The 20,509-nt window shown below is 40.7% G+C and overlaps 2 protein-coding genes across 2 annotated transcripts in view; both read right to left on the bottom strand.

Annotated features, from left to right (window-relative positions):
* FAM53A (family with sequence similarity 53 member A) overlaps positions 1–4,339 on the bottom strand; it is a 37,261-nt gene extending 32,922 nt beyond the window's left edge. Inside the window, exon 1 of the mRNA XM_089510962.1 lies at positions 4,218–4,339. The gene's annotated coding sequence lies outside the window, so the exon portion shown is untranslated. The remainder of the gene's footprint in view (positions 1–4,217) is intronic.
* A 100-nt stretch (positions 4,340–4,439) lies between these two features.
* On the bottom strand, positions 4,440–19,722 carry SLBP (stem-loop histone mRNA binding protein). Its single transcript, XM_089510963.1, has 8 exons — positions 19,565–19,722; positions 14,556–14,690; positions 14,037–14,141; positions 11,550–11,609; positions 10,360–10,491; positions 9,153–9,302; positions 7,194–7,278; positions 4,440–5,297 (listed from the first exon to the last, which is right to left on the bottom strand). Exons 1-8 carry the CDS (start codon positions 19,609–19,611, stop codon positions 5,217–5,219), a joined length of 795 nt encoding a protein of 264 aa, XP_089367089.1. The 5' UTR covers positions 19,612–19,722; the 3' UTR covers positions 4,440–5,216.
* Between the last annotated feature and the right edge of the window lie 787 nt (positions 19,723–20,509).

The following is a 20,509-nucleotide window of genomic DNA, read 5'->3' as shown; positions in this document are numbered from 1 at the left end:
ATTTCAGGGGCAGACTAAAGTACGCTGAGGGGATATGCAGTGTAACAAATGATGTAAAGGAATGGTTATTGCACAGGTGGTATGATAACAAAACAGAGGAGACAAGTATGAACCGAAACATTCAGTCATTTGGCTGGGAAGGAACTGAAGGAAAGGAGAAAGAAGGGGGCAGTATAGGAAATGCAAGGAGGAGATGGGGGGGAAAAGCTCATGGAAAAATAGAATTGGAAGAGACCATAAAGGCCATCCAGTGCAACCCCCTGCCATGAACGAACTCACAATCAAAACATCTCCGACAGATGGCCATCCAGCCTCTGCTTAAAGGCCTTCAAAGAACAAGACTCCACCACTGTGAAGTAGTGTGTGCCACTGTCAAATAGCCCTTACTGTCAGGAAGTTACGCCTAATGTTGAGGTGGACTCTCTTGTCCTGTAGTTTGAATCCATTGTTCCGTGTTCTAGTCTCTGAAGCAGCAGAAAACAAGCTTGCTAGTGTGAAACCCCTTCAAATACTTAAATAGGGCTATCATATCACTTCTTAATCATCTCTTTTCCAGGCTAAACATACCCAGCTCCCCAAGTCTTTCCTCATAAGGCATGGTTTCCAGGCCCTTCACCATTTTGGTTGCCCTCCTTTTGACATGCTCCAATTTCTCAACATCTTCAAATTGTGGTGCCCAGAAGTGGGCACAGTATTCCAGGTGAAGCCTGACCAAGGCAGAATAGAGTGGCACTATTACTTCCCTTGATATCGATACTATACCTCTATTGATGCAGCCAGTATGCAGCTGCCGCATCATACTGTTGACTCCTAGGACTCCTGGATCCCTTTCACACGTAGTTTCCTTAAGCCAGGCATCCCCCCCCCATCCTATATCTATGCATTTCATTTTTTCTACCTAGGTGCAGTATCTTACATTTCTCCCTGTTGAAGTTCATTTTCTTAGTTTTGGCCCAGCTTTCTAATCTATTAACGTCATTTTGAATTTTGATTCTGTCCTCTGGGGTATTAACTACTACTCCTAATTTGGTATCATCTGCAAATTTGATGAGCATGCCCTCTATTCCTTCATCCAAGTCACTGATAAAGATGTTGAATAGCACTGGGCCCAGTGCTATTCAACAGAACCCTGTGGCATCCCACTAGTCACCTCTCTCCATGATGAGGAGGAGCCATTACTGAGCACCCTTTGGGTTTGGGTGGTCAACCAATTACAAATCCATGTAACAGTTGTATTGTCTAGCCCACATTTTACTAGCTTGTTCGCAAGAATATCATAATAAACGCCAGTTAGCATTAAAGGTGCTGCTACACTGTTAGAAACTGTGAATTCTCCTTGGTTCAATAAATCAGTCTTGTGTGCTAACAGCAAAACTTTTATTCAGAAACCAAAACAATGTTAGCAGTTTGAATTCTGCAGACAGACCTACCATACCCCCCCCCCCCCCCATTACAAGCACATTAAAACAATACAACTTTCCATAGTTTCATGGGCTTTTTCCCCGTTTGCCCACTCTCCAGAACATCCACTCCTGCATGCTGATGCCATTCCTTCCCGTGGGACTAACCCTGGTGATAGCTAGTGCCAGCACCACTTCTCTCCCATACTCCTGCTCATTATCCAGTCAGGCATTCTTTTTCTTTCCTGGCATGTACAAACACAACATGTCTATCATTTGATATGACATAGTCCAATGTACATTTATGTATATGCTACTATAGTGCTGCTTAAACTTAACTATACTTAAAAACAACAACCATATACAGAAACAATGTTTTATGTCAGGATCTGCCAAGGATCCTGACATACATTCCACTTCCCCCTGCTCCCCTCTTCTTCCTCTTTAAACTGAGGTTTGTCTCTAACAGGAGACAGATAGGAGAAAGATGGCATAGAGATAGGGAAAGGATTGCAGAGAAGTAAGAAGATGCCAGAGAGGTAGGGGAAAGGTGTGATAGAAACAGGACAGCCAGCCAGGGGGAAGAACTGAGAGTTCATCTAATTATGTATAAATAAACTCCGACATATTATTTTTTTAACAACTGTCTGGCCGTTCATGGTAATTCTTGATAGAGCCTTTTCACATTCACCACAGTCACCCCACTGAACAACAGATACTGGTGCATACAGGGATGATCTTGAGGCCCAAGTACATGATCCAGGGCAGAAAGGGACAAAGTGAGTGACAAGATCCCAAAGGTTTAGAATTGCAGAGCTATCTTAGAAAAGGTATCTGTCACAGGGGCTGATGGAAGTAAGGAGCTTGACAGACCGGCATTATATGCCAGCATGGAAGTGTGGCATACACATGCTGGCCACCCTGACTCTGCCCCCACTGGCCACCTGATCAGATGGTGAGCAGCATCACACTGCGTCTTCAGTGCAGCGTTTACATGCCCTGCTCCAAAGAAGCAGCAAAAAGCCATCGCCACCGCAGCTAGGACGTTTTGTACCACAGAAAGGCCAGATCGTGGCTATAGCAGGCGTTGCTGCAACCCCAATGCGGGGCTGCGATATCCATTTTATATATCGCAGGAGTGTACTGCAACTCATGACAAATCTTAAGCCACTGGCTTATAACTGATCTACTCACTGCCAGTCTGGTTCCAGGCACAATTCACTGTCCTGGTTTTGGCCTATAAAGCTCTATATAGCTCAGGTCCATGCTATTTGAAGGACCATATTCTCCAATATGATCTACTGTGGTGTAGTGGTCTGAGCACTAAACAACTCTGGAGAGGGCTTGACTTTTCATTCAGTCATGGAAACCTACAGTGATTTTGGATAAGTTACACTCTCTGACCCCCCAAAAGAAGGCAAAGACAAACCCACTCTGAACAAATCTTGCACAAAACCTTGATAGGTTTGCTTTAGCCTCATTGTGGGTCAAAAATGATTTGAAGGCACACAGTTCTCTTATATGACCTTCCCTGTGTTTTGAGATATAGTGAGGAAGCCCTTCTTTCTGTCTCACTATTCTTGGGGGTACATCTGATGGGAGCACTGGAAAGGGACTTCTTTGTGGCTGCTCCCAGGCTCTGGAACCTCCTTTGAAGTTAAACCACCACCCTTTGTGCTGTTTTCCACATACATTTGAAGGCATTTTTGTTTTCAGCAGGCTGATTGTATTAGGGGGCACAGGCTGTGTTGATCATCTATTTGTAGTATTCTTTTCAATGGTTTATGTCTTCAGCGTGTTTTAATGTTTGATAATTTAATTATATTTTTGTATCCTGAGTTTTTAACTGTTCATTTTGCTGTTATAAACCACCTTGGGTCCCAGATTGGGGAAAAGGCAGGATAAAAGTATCACCGGCAGCATAATAATAGACCATGCATGCACAATGGAAACAAAATTATCAAGGCTGCAGAGAAAGGCACAAGATGGAACACAAAGGCATGGAGGGTGTCTAATGCAGCAGCACACAAATTAACAACAACAGTGAGAAATCTAGCCTTTATCATTGAAAATTCTGTCTGCAACAGATAGGAAAAATGGCATTCCATTAACTATTCAGAGGCCATCTTCCAAGTTTCCATGTCAGCACACATTTAGAATTATACTGTAACTGTGCCCATATTTGTTTGCTGTTCTCTTTACTTATCCTTTTTATCTTGTGCCATTTCATTTTTGAGCCCCTGGGGACAGGCTCCTGAATTTACTTAACTATGTGTTGTGTGTTGTTTGCCTTCAAGTATTTTTTTTATTTATGGCAACCCTATTACAGGGTTTTCTTGGCAAGTTTCTTCAGAGGGGGTTTGCCATTGCCTTCCCCTGACGCTGAGAGAGTGGCTGAATCCACACTGCAGAAATAATCCAGTTTGACTCTAATTTAACTGCTATAGGTCAATGATTTGGAATTCTGGGAATTGTAGTTTTTGTGACACCAGAGCTCTCTAACTGAGAAGGCTAAATGTCCCACAATACAGTTCCTTAACTAGTGTGATGTTATGTGGATTTAGGATGTTTCTTTCAGTAGTCTTCCATTACACTGTATAACTACTACCTTAAAAACCCAGTTGTATTGCTTTTTATTGACAATCCAGTGTTTTTACTTCAGACTGCAGATACATCCAAGACTCAGACCAGTTGAGAACTATACCCTTACAATTAACATGTCAGAAATAGAAATCAATGAGAAGGGGAGAATAGTCAGTTCATATATTCCCTTAAAGGGTATTACACACTTTGCCTACTACAATGCAATATATCTACCTGTCCCATAAATGTCAATATTCACCAAGGATTACAGCCTTTGGCTAAGGTACTGGGATGAAGTTCAGTTGAATTCAATGGACTGTGCTTCTAAAGATACACAGAAATAAAATAACAGGCTTAGAGTGGACTGCTGATATTGGATACAGTTAACATCAAAGAGGAAACCTTATTCATTTTGCTTTCAGAAAGCTAAAAATGACACACCCAATCTCTGCATCATACAATTTAAGATGTTCTTGCTTTATTTATGCCTTATACCATACAAAACCAGCAACTACTTATTTTACTAAAAATTCTGTAAATTTACATTAAGAAAGAATAAAAACAATAGAAAAGTCTCAAATTCTGTTAATTCTTCTTAAAAAGCTAACTAAGTTTCTGTGCATAACTATTTACAAATATCAATTTAAAATACAACTTTGAGAGCTGCCTCGATAAAGCAGACCTGAAAATTAGGTCAGAACTCTTTCTCAAAGAAAGAAGCTTGCCTATACTCATCTTATGGTTATTGGAACATACTTGACAAAATATGAAGAAAACATGGACTGAGGGAACATAAAATGCCACTGTCTCACTGTTAAGTAGGCGTTTATAATATACCTTACATGACAGCATGGAGAATTATTGCTCCCCGGCAACCATATTCCTGTTCAGTGAATAAGAGTCATCACATGACCGCTTATAGCACGGATTTCTTATAAATGTTTCCCAGACTCGTAAAAGCTTGGCAACATAGCCTGACTGGTCTAATCCTCTGAACTAAAAACAGCTTATCAAACCATTTGTTGTGCAATAGGACAGGCACCCAATTATATTTAATACAATTTGTATGCTTCATGAAAGGAGAAATATGGATTATGATGTACAGCTGACATTTTCCATTTTTCTGAATTACTAAAGATTTCGGATTTGTCTTTGAGATTATGTAATTAAAGATGTTCATTCCTTGAACAGGAGCCCGCATAATGCATACTCATAGCCATGCAGTGTCACAATCTAACACGCCTCCAACTCGAATTCATCATCAGCCAAGTGGTCAATATTTCTTACTTTGGTGGGTGTGAAAGTACAGCTTTCCTGCAACAGAATTAAACCAACAATTAGACAAACCCATCTGTAACTTCATTATTACTAGTTGTTAACGCCATTATCTGATCAAGTTAGAAATGGCAATGTATTTTCTGCAAATTATTACAAGGAAGAAGACAGAAGTTCAGTGACACTTGAGAGACAATGTGTCTTTTCTATTTTTACATGTAAGTACTTTCCATGAATAGCCTGTGTCTATTATTCACTACCTTGTATTTGCGACAACTATTCACCTTCCTCTATTTATTGCCTAGTTACGTGAACAATATATCATTGCCATCACATCTCTTCCCCAGAGTCACTAATATAGATCAAGAGCTGATTTCTCTCCTGTGTTTCAGAGCAGGTCCAAGTAAGCTTTTTATCATACAATCATCCTGCCTCAATTGTATTTTATGGGGGGTTCAGGAACTGTCATTCTCCACTCAAAAACCTCTTATTTTTCTATCTTTTCGGTGCAGAAAACTTTTTAAGGAGAAAAGGGGGGGAACAATGCCTTCAAACTGTACACATGAGGTACCCTCGATCTTAAAAATGCTTTCTGACCCCTGTTCAAGAACCCACAGCCTCTTCTCCCCTTAGCCATTGGTGCTCATATTGATAACAATAATAATTTTCACAAATGTCGACAACTGTAGTATGTCATCTCTTTAAACCTCAGGTTCTCAAATGGTGGGGCACATACACACAAACAGACAGGGTGTGTGACAGTTTCTGGAGAGGGGTGCTGACTTCAGACTCAGATTAGCTAACCTTCCAGATAGGGAAAGTGTTTAGAAATCTTGTTCAGTCTCCTTCAGCTCAGCTCAGTGGTAGGGAGTGAGAGGGAGAAGAGAGTAAGTGTTTGGGGGTTGTGGGGAAGCTAGGACTTGTGTGAGTTTGGCAGCAGTTTGGAAAGGGAGCAAAGTATGCTACCCCTCCCATCCTCTCCCATGGCAAAATCCCATGGCTGGCGGAACCTCTTTCAATTTCCCTGTTGCTGTTTCACTGTTTGTTTTTGGAAGGAGCAATGTTAACCTTTTCCTTCCCCTTTGCTGTTGCCAAAGGCAAAGCTCCTGGGCTGGTGGAACCCCTTTCAGTTTCCCCTTCGCCAGAGGATCCCGGTTTCTGTTCTTGGAAGGCCCCAACATGTGCATGTAGATGTAAAGGGGGGGGGGGAGGGGCTAGAAGGAAAAGTTTGAGAACCACTGCTTAAAACCATTAATCTGGGATGAACCTTCCATCTTTTAACATCATATGCACTGTATTCCTGGAAATTTCACTTACATTTATTTATTATTTACTTAACAGTTATCCCATTTTTCTCCCAGTGTGGGACCCAAAGTGCCTTTCAGAACTATAATAAAATCATTCGCTTGGCCATGAGCCACTCCACTCAAAACAGTTATACTAACTCAAAGGCCCAAACTCCTGAACAAGGATAAGGAGATCACTGCTGGTTCAGCCACCTGAGAAATAATGATAAAGCCCCAAATGTCTGGCCATGAAGCACTGCCCCCAAACAATACATCTCACACCTGAGGGCCATATGGTGCAGGCCTGTGGGTGCAGCTGTTTTATCATGTGTGCTGTTGGGCATTCTTGCCACTACTGTTCTACTGGGTTCCTAGCAGGGTAGCCTTCAACTCTATAGGGCTAGAATTGGGGGACAAGCATTTTAAGTCCATCATGTCTGCAAGCTTAATAAGAAATTAAAATTTGTCAATAAAATTTTGAATAGCCTAGCATACATGCGTAAGAAGAGTTACTGCTGATTAACCAACAGCTGGGGGCGAGGGATTGTATGAATTGACTTAAATTAGCAACTATTTCAAAGATCCTATCTAATTTCCTTGCAAAACAACTGTAAAAATATATTTAGCCTAAACTTCACAATCTGCTTACATCATTATCCTGAGAGCTTGCTTGTGAGCCAGTAGAATTACTTCCTACTGATTCCGTTTCCATATCACCAAGATCGACAGGACTACTGCAAAAACAATTAAAAAAGGCAAAATATGAAGTCATTTATGTAGAAATAGTGCTTAAATTTGGGGGATGAAGAGGATAATTTAATTATCTGCTTTTGTTTTTCTAACTATACATAAATATTGGTTTCCATTTTATATTGAAACCTCAAAACTGAGCAGTTTCTTTGCAGAAAGAATGTGAATGGAAACTCTGGATATGAATCATCCACATCCCAGATCTGAGCAGAATTGTTTGCTATATTTGAAACATTTGTTATATTTTCATAAATGTTTACAATTGTAGTATGCCATCTCTTTAAGACTTTAGGTTTACCAAAGCAATTTCACCGGTTGTTTATGTGGCAAGATTTATGTAAAAGGCCAAGGGATGATGTGCTAGGCCACCCACATGACCATGCTACTTCACATGTGTTTGTCACAGTAGAACATTTCATTTGTTTTCTTAGTTTTCCTTCACACAATTTCTGGTGTAAACAGGTACAATAAATCTAAGACATCATCAAGAAATCAAAACCTTAGATATATACTGCCACATCTGTGTTTGGATTACAAATTGCAAAAGTTAATGAATGTTCCCACTGACATTAGTGGACTAAATTCAACTATGAATACTAACTAGAGCAAATTCATTGACTCAATGGAATGAAATTGTTTTGAAGTATCTACACCACTTGGATTTAGTGCTCAATGTTTGCTAGACCACATCTAAGATATTAATATTTGTACAGTATATATTTTGTACAATGTATATTATATAATGTATTGTGTTTGTTTTAATTAGTAAACTGTCATGATTTCACAATTTGGGGAAAGGCAGGGTATAAGTAAAGTTAACTATAATAGTATTCCAAATCAAGATTTAAATTTTCCTTCACAGAATAGATGCCAAAGCCATATGCAAAACAATCTGGTTGTATACAGTATACCCAAAACATTTTAAAAGTGAGTTGTTATTGTCTAGAACAAGATGGAAATAAACATCTGTCTATAGCTTTTAAGGCCAAACATGCATAATCTGTTGAGCAAATTGAGCAATTCAGTTGAGCAAACTGTGTAATTTAGTTAGCTGAAAAAAATTACTCTTCTCCTTTTTGAAATTAATATTTAAGAACCATTTTTACAATGTATGTTAGTGTATACAAACAGTCTCATATTAAGTAACTACATGGATTCAGCAGATTATCTCAGTGAAATACGGATAGTATACAGGATAGCAAATCACAGCACAAAGGCTATAACAACCTACCAGTCCCTGGCTCCTAATGTCAAGCCCACAATGCACGAGTCACATTAAAGTAGTAGGGAACATCTGGTGGCACTGCCCTTGAGGAGGAAGCAGAGGAGAGTAGCGGGGAAGACTTAAACGCCGGCTCCAAATGCATCCCAGAACACCTGGCAGATCTCCTTCTGATTTATAATTAGTATAACTATTTTAGGCATGTAATTTGCATCTGACTGCTATTTTGCTGTTCGGGGGGAGTTGAGGACTGTCCTTTAGATTATTATGTCATGTTATGCTTTGATTATTATGCTATATTGTGTAATTCTGCTATATTTTGTATCATGTATTTTTAACCTTTGTATAACTATTCTATTGTTATTATTATGTTTTGCTGTTATGTAATGATAGTGGGGTGTAAGGGGATAGCCTAATGTATTACTGTTGTATTTTGTTTTGTAATCCACTATGATTGTTTTGGGAAAAGGTGGGATACAAATAAATTCTATTATTATTATTATTATTATTATATTTTCAGTTTGTTCATTACAAAAATAAGTAACCTTCAGCTGCAAACTTGTGACCTCTAAAATAAATATCTCATTTAAAAAAACCCCTCAAATGTATAAACTCTGAAATATAGCTTCCACCTACATTATCTGTGTATCGGAGCCTTCTTCAGTAGGAGGATCCCAAAAATGCAAAGCAACCTTCCACAGTCTGATTTGTTGGTCCCAGGATCGCCGACTGTATTTCTTAAATTTATTTGGAGTCCTTGGATGGACCCCAGGAACTCGAAGACACCTTTAAAAGAAAAAGTAAACAGCTTAAAATTAAGCATTTTAAAAACAATTTCGAGACAAGTGATAATTCTAGACATTCTTAATTCAGCTAAATTTTCACATTTTATTGTTTTATATTTTTCTGCATACCTCACCCACTAGCACAGCAGCAGTTTGATAGTTCACAAACTAAATGAGGCTACTGAGTGATTAACATACAAAAGTCCATACTTGTATAATTCTCTACACAATTAAAAATACTACATGAGTTTTAAAAAAAAACAAGGACCATTAATAGTTTAAAAATAGCTAAATTTTAAACAAAATGCAAAAAAAACCCCAAAAACGAAACACAATCCAACCTTTGCCTAGTTTTTTCATTACAAAGATCTGCAATGGCCATCTGTCAGGGGTGCTCTGTATTCCTGCATGGCAGGGGGTTGGACTGGATGGCCCCTGAGGACCATCATCTAACTCTATGATTCTATGAAATTACCAAGAGAATCTTGTTGTTATACAGCTTCAAGTCATTTCTGACTTAAGGTAACCCTAAGGCAAACCTGGTCTAAATACTCCAAAGGCACCAGATCCAGTATGATCTTTTATATTTTATACTGTATTATTTTGTATTTTGTTTTGTATTTTAATGTGCTGTACTTGCCTTAAGCTTTGAGAAGAGGCAGGAAAAAATTATCATCATCATCATCATGGCAGCTAAGTAGGGTCAGCCCTGTTTAGAAATTGGATGGGAGACCACCAATGAAGACCAGATGCTTTAGGCTATATGTCAGAGGAAGGAACTGGTAATACCATCTCTGAGTGTTTCTAAAAAAACCCTATGAAATTTATGGGGTAACCATAAGCCAACAGACGACATGCACACAGCAAACCCATCACAGGATTTCTTGGCAAGATTTGTTCAGAGGGGGGTTGCCTTTGCCTTCCTCTGAAGCTGAGTGTGTGAGTTTCCATGACTGAGTGGGAATTTGAATCTTGGCCTCCAAAATAATAGGCCCAGGCTCACACCACTACACTGGCTCTCAAAGAGAAACCTACAATCCCCCAAATAAACAACTTACCTTGGAACTTCTCGAATGTATCTGTCATATGCCAATGTGTTCTTCCCATAATTTATTTGTTTCTGTCTCCGCATCAGAACAGCTTCATCAGTCTCAAGTTCTACTGGTGCTGTGGACTCCTTTGAATCAGAACTGAGAAGACAATATGTTTATTTTCTATTTCAATCTATGATATTTCATAGGAGGTTAACAGCATGACACAGACACAAACAGGAGCAGCAACAAAAAGTTGCAACATATCCCCATGCCAATACAATAGTGTTTCAGTTCAGTTCTCAAGCCAACCTGTACAAATAACTTAGTGCTTTCTGAGAATTGCCAAGCACACCCTTTCTTGCCTTCTCACACTTCTAAAACCTCCTTCTTTTCCTGTGTTTCACACTCATGGCTCAAGTACCCAGGCTCTAGTATCAGCCTCCAATTTAGATGACTACCATGCATTTACACAGGGCTCTTACAAAACTGAAAATTATAATTAGTTCAAAATATTGCTGCCCAATTATTAATGATGACAAGATGTTTTGATAATGCTACACTGGTGCTTCATCAAATACTGGTGCTCCCAGCCCAGTTCCTGGCTCAATTCAAAGTACTAGTTTACATCTTTAAAGTGCATTACGGCTTAGCATCTGAGTACTTTAAAAGACCACAGGTACCACACATTTGCCTGTTTCTACTTTTAAGCAGACACTCTTTTCTCTGTGTTTCTTCACCAGTCAAGATATAAAGGGTGACTACAACAAATATAATCACCTGTGTTAGCAGTGGCACCCAGCACGGCAAAGTCTCTTTTTCCCTCTTTATTTTATTCACAGAATTTTAAAAGTAAGATTGATTTGGTTTAGTTTGAGAGCCATGTTTTAAAACTATAGATTTTAGTTTTATTAATGTAATTTAAATTACATTAAATATTTTTCATCTTTCAATTTTGCAAGCCATCAAGGGACAATTTTGAAGAGTAGATTTAAAATTATGGTAATAAATGGCACAGGTTTGAAGTTTAAATCAGGAAAGTGCTTTCATAGCCAGTCTGTAGATGGACAGTACTGTTAATGCAAAATCACAGCACCAACAGGCCCCTTCCCTTAGCAGGAGATACACAGGAAATAAAACAAACAGAAAACTAAATCACAAAAAAATATTCAGAATAAGCATTTTATCAACCTATATATAGTATGTTCTGCTCTTACCTTCCAGTAGACAGTTTTCGCTCTCTTCCAAATTCATTTATCAAGAGTTTTCTTTTGTATCTACAATGTATAAATTTATTTTAACACAGTTATTGCCACTTCTTCCAATACCATAATTTGTGATTGTATATTAATTTCTACTGCTGTAAGAATAAAAGTGTACAGGAATTATTAGCTGATATTCAACCTCATTTAAATCACTATTCTGCTACTACGCAGGTGAGCTGTCATACTATAACCACATCATGAGAAGGCATGACTCATTAAAAAAGACAATAAAGCTAGGAAAGGTAGAACGCAATAGAAAGAGAGGAAGGCCACATCCATATGGCTAGACTCAGGAAGGTCACAAGCCTGAACCCACAAGACCTAAGCAGAGCAGTGGAGAATGGTGTAGGGGAGGCTTGGAGATGTCTCATACCTAGGGGGTCAAGAACTGGTTTTGGAAGGAAACAAATTATTTTTTTCTTGTCCAAAATGTCACCTAGAGAGTGTGGGATGCATTTGCACCACATTTTGTGGGCTCCCTAGGCCAATTTAAGCTCAAGAGAGGCCTTTGTAAAAAACCAAAACGTTGTGAAAAATCTCCCACACCCGCTAGAGCAGATTCCCAACCTGAGGTGCCTGCAACCCCAGAGGGTGCGAAACAGAATTTCAGGATGTGAAACAAAGTTTGTGTCCTTGAGTGTTGAGTCAAGAGTCATCACTCAATACTTTTCTGAATAAATTAGAATCTAATTGCTCAATTTAGATTTGAACTGAGTTAAAATCTTATTTTTTTAAAGGTAAATTTGTTCATCCACAGCTTTGTATGTGGTTTTAAAAATTAAGGAGCTCATAAGACTTCTTCACCTTCAAATGTGGTATTACTTTTGTAGTGGGTATGAACATTAATGAAAAATTTCCTAGGAGTGGAAGGCATGGAAAAGGTTGGGAAACTGCTCTAGGGGTACACCTCCAAGGTACTCTAGGGTGCTAATGAAGACCCCTAGCCTTTCAGTTGACTACTATTGGTTTATTATGCAATAGATTACTTGATTCCTTCATCACCTGGCTATCAATGGATGAAAAGTTTATCTGTATCAGAAGCCAAGAGACATGGCTGGAGACTGCTCTTTCTGGGTCCTATCACCTGCCAGCTTCTGCTATCACTTTCCTTCTCCCAGCCATCAGAAAACTTTTAAAATTTTACACAAAATTTTAAAAGCAGATGTTTGAAATCTCATGGCTCTCTGCAGCATAGTATCTTCCATGGCTCTCTGCAACCCGCAAATTGTTGTTGTGTGCCTTCAATTTCTAAGTTATGGTGACCCCAAGACAAACCTATCATAGGGTTTTCTTGGCAAGATTCTTCAGAGGGATTTGCCACTGCCATCCTGAGGCTGAGAAAGTATGATTTGCCCAAGGTTTACAGTGAATTTACATAGCCAAGCCTGGATTTGAAACCCTGGTTTCCAGAGTCATAGTCCAACGTCCAAACCACTACACCACACTGGCTTTCTAACTGCACCATTTTATTTTAAATAAGGGCCCTAATTACGGAGACCCCTGGAAAGCCCTCCAGCCACCCACTTCCTCCTGGTCACTCTCTCACAAGGAAGAAGCAGGCAGCTGGCAAACATTCCAAAATCTTTCTATTCCAAATGTGGAAGTGGCAGCTGGATCTATGAAACGGCAGGAATCCAAGAGTGGTGCTTGGCACAAATCAACACCTTCCACCATTTTACAGATCGTATGTCTCTGCAGCCTTGTGTCCCCAGAGGGTTTTTCTTGTCCTTGTGCTTTGCTCCTGCATGCAACAGCCTCAGGCTTGGGGAAAGGAGGTCAATAATGCAAAGCCCTGGGCATCAGGTATGTGCCATTTCTATCCCACATGTCAGCCTTCTGTGATTGACTTCCATGTGTACAAGTGACTTTTTGGACAAGGCACAGAGGGATTTTTTCTTACTCTTGTGCTCTGTCCAGAAACCTTCTGCATGCAATAGCCTCAAGTTTTGGGGGAGTGGTAGCAATGGCAAGTCCTGGGCATCAGGCATACATTCTTCCTGCTCCACCATATCCAGAGAGAACTGCAGCTATCATTTCTGCCCTTGAAATGGAGAAAGCAGAAGTACCATAGCCAAAGCAAGAAGAATGCCCGTCTGGGCCTTGCCACCACTGCTGCCTATGCCATAGGGACTCACACTGCTCTCCTCTGTCTCTGGAGAGCCCATCAACCACCCACTTCACAAGCTCAAGAATGCACACCTGGAATTTGCTGCTGCCCTGGGACACTTCTTGGACTGATTGCATTCAATCTCAGGAATTTTTTTTCCTCCTAGTTCTGCATTTTCAACCTGCAGTTCTTTAAAGTTAAAGATCTGGAGCCTGCAGATACCAAGGGCCCTATGTATAAAAACTATTGGTTTTGCCATATCTTCACCAGCAAGCAGCTAGAGGATTTCCAACATGCCTACCATTTTTTTTAATGAATTACACCATCCATACCTTGCCATTTCTTTATTAACATTAGTCCTCATTTCATCTTCTTCAACTGCAGTTCCCCAATCCGAACACCTTGAACGGGGTTTATGTCCTTCTGGTGTTGTGAAACTGGAAAAAAGTTCAATTTACAATAGAATAGCATCTGCATCACAATACACAATATGAAAATGTATTTTGTACTAATAGCCCTATAAATAAGGACACAATTCAGTTCTATTTATGTATTATTTCAGCAAAATGACTATAAGATCCTCTGAAAGTGTAGCCACACTGCAAACTTAAAGCAGTCTGACACGACTTTAACTGCCATAACTCTATTCTACAGAATGCTGGGATTTGTGATTTAGGGAGGCACCAGACAGACCAGACTGAATACCTCACCAAACTACAACCCTAGGATTTTCTAGTCATGCAGTTAAAGTGGTATCAAACTGCTTTAATTCAGCAGTGTGGCTACACCCTAAGTGAAGCAATATTTATTATCCTAAGACAGGACTACGTCTTTCGGGAATATGCCCCTACCTATCTGGCCTGCTGTCTAGCAGTGTGAATGTATCCTCATCATCATCATCATCAGTGGGCAAGCTTGAATCATATCTGCCTCTGTGATTTCCATCTGCACCACGCTTCCTTCCTTGAGTCCAACGAGCTGGTGGTCTGTGAGAAAACAATCAGAAAGTAAAGAATGTGAAGTTACAATCACAATGGTTTTTAACACACTTTAAAGGCTGAACTCCAGATATAAAGCATATCTTTCAAAAGCATATGATGTTCATCAGAACTGTGAATGGAGCCCTTTTCTCTCTACCTCTTCAGTTCCTCTACGTAGCACAAGTGTTTTCATCCTGGATCCTTCAGAGGTGGGGGGAGGATGCTTTGAAGTATTTAATAAGCACTATTTGTTCACTGAGGGTGCATCTACACTCTAGAAATAATGCAATTTGACATCACTGTGTTGTAGCTCCACAGTAGGGAATCCTGGGTGCTGGTGCCTCACAAAACTACAAATCCCAGGATTCTGTAGGTAGAAGCCATCACAGTTAACATGGTGTCAAACCACATTATTGCTACAGTGTAGATCAGTGCTCCCCAAACCTTTTGGGGTTATCGTCCCTTTTCCTCTTCAGCGACAATCCTAGCACCCCCTAACATCTGTTTTTTAATATTAGGTCTACTGTTTGTGCAGCGACCAGCAGCATCTACCTAAGCTGCCTCTAACTCACCACCACCTCCCCCTCCTCAGGACATAAAATACTGTTTGACAACACTGAAATTCTCGACCATGCCAACCAGTCCTGAGGAGGGGGAGTGGTGAGGTGGTTTGGCTACCAGTCCTGAAAAATAACAAGATGAAGACTCAACAAATGCAAATGAGAAATCTCCCAGGGTCAGGGGTTTCCCAACAGACAATGAGCACTAATCAAGCAGACACTAGTCCTCCTTTGCGTATGCCTTTGCCTGAGGCCTGCCATTAGCAACAGAACAATACACATGCACATCATTCCTGCTTTCCCAGGTTCACACAGTATGTATACACACACATACACACACACTCAACTCCTTTCAGGCAAGCATTCTCTGAAGATGCCAGCCAAAGATGCTGGTGAAGGAATAAACTCTTCTGGAACATGGCTACATAGCCCAAAAAATCCACAAAAAACTATGTGACAGCTTCTTCTTGTTCCCACTTCTCTCCTGCTGCCATATGCTCTAACTCTGTACCATGGTCCTAAAGGCCACTGGCTTCACTCATCTTTCTTGAGCACCAATACTTTGACTGAAGGCTCCCTTGCCACCCAGTTTTCCCTCAACACCTCTCCTGGATCTTTCCATTGGGAGGGTGTACTTTGGGAATCACTAATGTAGATGCACCCTGAATGACTTTGAGGCTGTTGCAGAATGTTGCAAGAGATAATAAGCCCATCCCTGTACATCACCATGAGCAACTTAAAAGAAGGGGGGAAATATAAGCTGCAAAGTACTAAGTATATTGATTTCCATATTACCTATTAATAATATCAAGAACATTAAGATAACGTGAAACCTATCTCACAGTTTAATAGGTAATATTTATATCACTCTTTATAAACTGCTTTCTGATATTTTTTTTAAAAATATGGGCTGCTAATGAATGAATAAACCTTTATTACGGTCATAGACCAGCACGACTATTGGATGAATCTACTTTGGGGGAACGCCTTAATTCTTCTAATACACTGTTGTATTTTCTTACTCATCTTATTATTTATATCCTGTCTTGTCTCCAATGTGCTCAACGTGGAATACAGTCAGACCTCCTTATCTCCCAACTTTTTATTCACAGGTTCAACCATCCATGGCTTGAAAATGTTTTTTAAAATATATAAATCCCAAAAAGCAAAACTTCATTTTGCCATTTGATAGAAGGGACACCTGCCACTGCATTTAATGTAACTTGAGCACACATGGATTTTGGAGGGTCCTGGAACCAAACCCCAGTGGATACCAAGAGCCCACTGGACATGGCTCTTCATCTCCCCACTTCGTCCACTAAAAGTACTTATTATGCTGCCTACATTTTAACTTCTCTAATTGTTGTTAACATACTTTGAGAATCATAGAATCAAAGAATTTTTACATTACTTTGGTTTTTCCTCCTGCAAACCTCTGAGGAGGAGGATCCCAGGGAAAGATAAAAGGTAGAGGCACCCACAGGAATAAATAGATCTATGGCCTTTCCCACCCCCTTCCACCAAACCTTAACTTTTGGTGGGAGAGGGGAAACTAGTATATTATTTTCCCAAAGTAGAAACGAGTCTCTAGGTTCAAACTGTTTATTAAACTTCAAGGCTCTTTTTTACTTGTCAAGTTCTTCAGTGTGTGTGTGTGTGTGTGTGTGTGTGTGTTTTAAAGCCTGCTAAACCTATTTTGAACCCAAGATCCAGGTGCCTGTTCTTGTGCCTGGAGAAAGTGAGGGGGGCTTTCAACTTCCATGCATCAGGAATTTATCCCTTCATACACAGTAGGGGGAACCAGGAAACAATTTACATATTTCCCTCTTCTGTTGTTTTAAATTACTATGGTTCTAATTTTAAGCCATTTAAAATTACTGTACTGTAAGATCTGTTCAACAGTGGAAGACACTCTCCCTCCTTGGAGGTCTTTAAACAGAGGCGGGACGGCCATCTGTCGGAAATGCTTTAATTGTGAGTTCCTGCATGGCAGAGGCTTGATCAGGATGGCCCTTGGGGTTTCCTCTGATTTTACAGGAGTGCAAACTATTTGTCTCTTGTACGATTTACAACATAAAATGCACTAGATATTAAACATGCTTTGTTCTTCTTTAAAAACTCGATGGCCCTTGAGATCTCTTCCAACTCTGTGACTCTTATGATGTGGTACAGAATGTAAGCATTTTAAACAGATAGGCCTGTTACAGACTGCCAAAATAAAGCTGCTCTCTTTGGAGGTATGCTGTTTAAATGATGCATGGGTCCTAAGAGTCCGGAGGTTGCGCCAAAGCCACACTCCATTCCTAAGCACTGGAGTGCAGCTTTGGTGCAGCTTCCAGACTCTTAGGATGCATTTAAACAGCATACCTCCAAAGAGACCCCAAGCAGCTTTATTTTGGCAGTCTGTAACAGGCCCTAAATAGACAATAAAAAACCTGAGGTACACAAAGGAGTATGTCAAGTCAGGCAATTCCATCCATCCAGCAGAAAAACCGCTTGCCTTTTGCTCCCTCCTTTCTCTCCATCCCTTTTGTGTCTGTATTTCAAAGAGAGACTGTCTTGATTCATTTATTGAGAGGGATCTTTATTGTTGTCTGAGGATCTGGGCCAAATTGCTTCCCATAAACATTTAAAATATGGAAAAACCTTATACATTAACAGTAGTCATTGGAAACCCCCCAAAGCCTCACAGCAGTCCTTGCAGAAACAGCCCAGTTTGGGACCCCTTTAACTGCCCTGGCTCATTGCTAGAGAATCCTGGGGACATTTGTGAGCCATGGAGCCTTCTTTGTCTGAGAGCTCTGATGCCACAATGAACTACAATTCCCAGAATTCCCTTGCACTGAGCCAGGGCAGTTAAAGCAGTTGCTAACTGGATTATTTATGCAGTGTGTTTTGGACCTTTGTTTCCTTTTAGCTTTTGCCCAGAAAAGCCTCGATTGCCCCCCCACCCCCGATTTCAGCTGTAGCCATTGCTATTTGTTCTGTCTATTGTTTTAAGTTATGTTTTGAATTCTAAGTTGTTCAGTTGTATTTTAGAGGGGGCTGGGGCTGCGAGATGGGAGCGTATGTCTTAATCTTGTGTGGCGCAGAGGGGATACAATGAATTGCATTTTTATTGTTGTTACTCTAAATTAAAGAGGAAAAAAGAAACTTGATCCACGCTTGACCTATTTATTATCTCTAATAAAGAGATAGAGGAAAGAGAGTAGGATTAGATGGAAAAACGAGATGGCAAAGAGAAAGATAGAATGAGAAGAAGGGAAGGAGGAGGAGGAATGGAAGGAGGAGAAAAGGCAAGGAATAACTGGATGAGTGGGAAAGAGAAAGGAGGAAAGGAAAGAATAGTTACTGCAGTCTTCATATATATATATATATATATATAGTTTAAGTCAGTAGCTACTGTTTAGTATTGCTTAGTATGATGTATGATTAGATAGAAAGAAGATAGAAAGTAGAAGATGATGATAGATAGATAGATAGATAGATAGATAAATAGATAGATGATAGATGGAAGATAGAAGATAGATAGATAAAAGATAGATAGACAGAAGATAGATAGATAGATAGAAGATAGACAGAAGATAGACAGATAGATAGATAAAAGATAGATAGAAGATAGATAGACAGAAGGTAGATAGATAGATAGATAGATAAAAGATAGATAGAAGATAGATAGACAGAAGGTAGATAGATAGATAAAAGATAGATAGAAGATTGACAGAAGATAGACGATAGATAGATAGATAGATAGATAGATGGTAGATAGAAGATAAATGGAAGATAGATGGAAGATAGAAGATAGATGGAAGATGGAAGATAGACAGAAGATAGAAGATAGATAGACAGAAGATAGATAGATAGAAGATAGATAGAAGATAGACAGAAGATAGATAGACAGAAGATAGATGGAAGATAGAAGGAAGATAGAAGATAGACAGAAGATATAGATAGATAGATAGATAGAAGATAGATAGAGTTTAAGTCAGTAGCTATAGCCATACAGACGGAGGGCCAGTGGCTGGAATAGAGGACGCGTCCTGCTAAACGAGGGCCCTGCGTTGTTCTGCTTTCTGTTTCGTTTCCATCGTGGTTTGGGGCCATTAGCTGCATCCACATTGGAGAAATAACCCGGTCTGGTACGCTTTAACGCTTTGTCTGGCTCAAGGGAATGGGGTTCTGGGAGTTGCAGTTTGTTGTGGGGCCCAGAAACTCCACCTCCCAGAATTCCATAGCCTTGAGCCAAAGAGTTAAAGCGGTACCAAGCCAGTGTGTTTTGGCCCCCGAGAGAAAGAAATGAGGAAGGGGACCGAGACGCACCTGCTTTGGGGGCGGCCTCCTAAGGGGCTCCGCTGACGAAACGACATGGCGGCCCTCTCTCTCTCCGCAGGACAAAGACACTAAGAGCAGAAAAGAGACCTCCGCCGCCTACGCCGACCAGCCTCCAAATGGCTGCCCTTCCTAAGCTCGCGCGCCAAACAGAGATGGGTCCTACCATGGAAGGAAGCGGGGGGGGGAGAACAGGCCGCAGGGTTATTTCGCTCCGCCCCCGCCGCTTGTATTGTGTCAGCCGCGCTCCCCTCCGACGAGAAGGACAGTGGACTGTTCCAAGGCTCGGAGCCACGCCCCTCCCGAACGACGCGCGCACTTCCTCGCCCTCTCTGCAGGCCCCGCCCCCTCCCCCCAGTTTCCCGCGAAGCCGCGCGCTACTGGCGGGAAAATCCGAAATGGCCTCCCTGCTTGCAGGACTGATCCTACACTGCAGCCTCCTTCCTTCCTTCCTTGCTTCCTGCCCAGGAGGAATGTCCCCAGATGGCCTCCGCTGGACTATTGGGACTCAGGAGCACGGGTTCATATTCCTATCAGTGTTCTTGGCTTTTAATTTACTTTCTTTTTATTTATTTATTTATTTATTTATATGAGCCTCCTTTTGGAAAACCTAGCCACCTGCCATCACACATCACTGCTAGAACATTAAAGGGTTGTTGCTGTTGTTGTTTGTTTGTTGTTGTGTGCCTTCCAAGTCATTTTCCAACCGATGGCAACCCTATTGTGGGTTTTCCTTGGCAAGTTTCTCCGGAGGGAGTTTGCCGTCGCCATCCTCTGAGGCTGAGAGAGCGTGACTTGCCCAAGGTCACCCAGTGGGTCTCTGTGGCTGAACGGGGATTCAAACCCTGCTTCCCGGAGTCGCAGTAGTCCAAAGCTCAAACCACTACAATGCGCTGGCTCTTGCCTTACTGAAGGCAGGGACGTAGCCAAGGGGGG

This window comes from Sceloporus occidentalis, unplaced genomic scaffold, assembly GCF_023333645.1.
Source record: "Sceloporus occidentalis isolate IW3139 unplaced genomic scaffold, rSceOcc1.0.p SCAF_2, whole genome shotgun sequence".
NCBI lineage: Eukaryota > Metazoa > Chordata > Lepidosauria > Squamata > Phrynosomatidae > Sceloporus > Sceloporus occidentalis.
Note: the sequence above shows the minus strand (reverse complement) of the source record. Positions and strands in the feature narration are given on the sequence as shown.

Excerpts from the sequence above, each read along its gene's own strand:
- SLBP (XM_089510963.1), bottom strand. The coding sequence starts at position 19,611 with ATGTCGTTTCGTCAGCGGAGCCCCTTAGGAGGCCGCCCCCAAAGCAG. Across the intron at positions 14,691-19,564 it reads GGAGGCCGCCCCCAAAGCAG|ACCACCAGCTCGTTGGACTC; the intron begins GTGCGTCTCGGT and ends GTTTTCTCACAG. Across the intron at positions 9,303-10,359 it reads TACATTCGAGAAGTTCCAAG|GTGTCTTCGAGTTCCTGGGG; the intron begins GTAAGTTGTTTA and ends TTTCTTTTAAAG.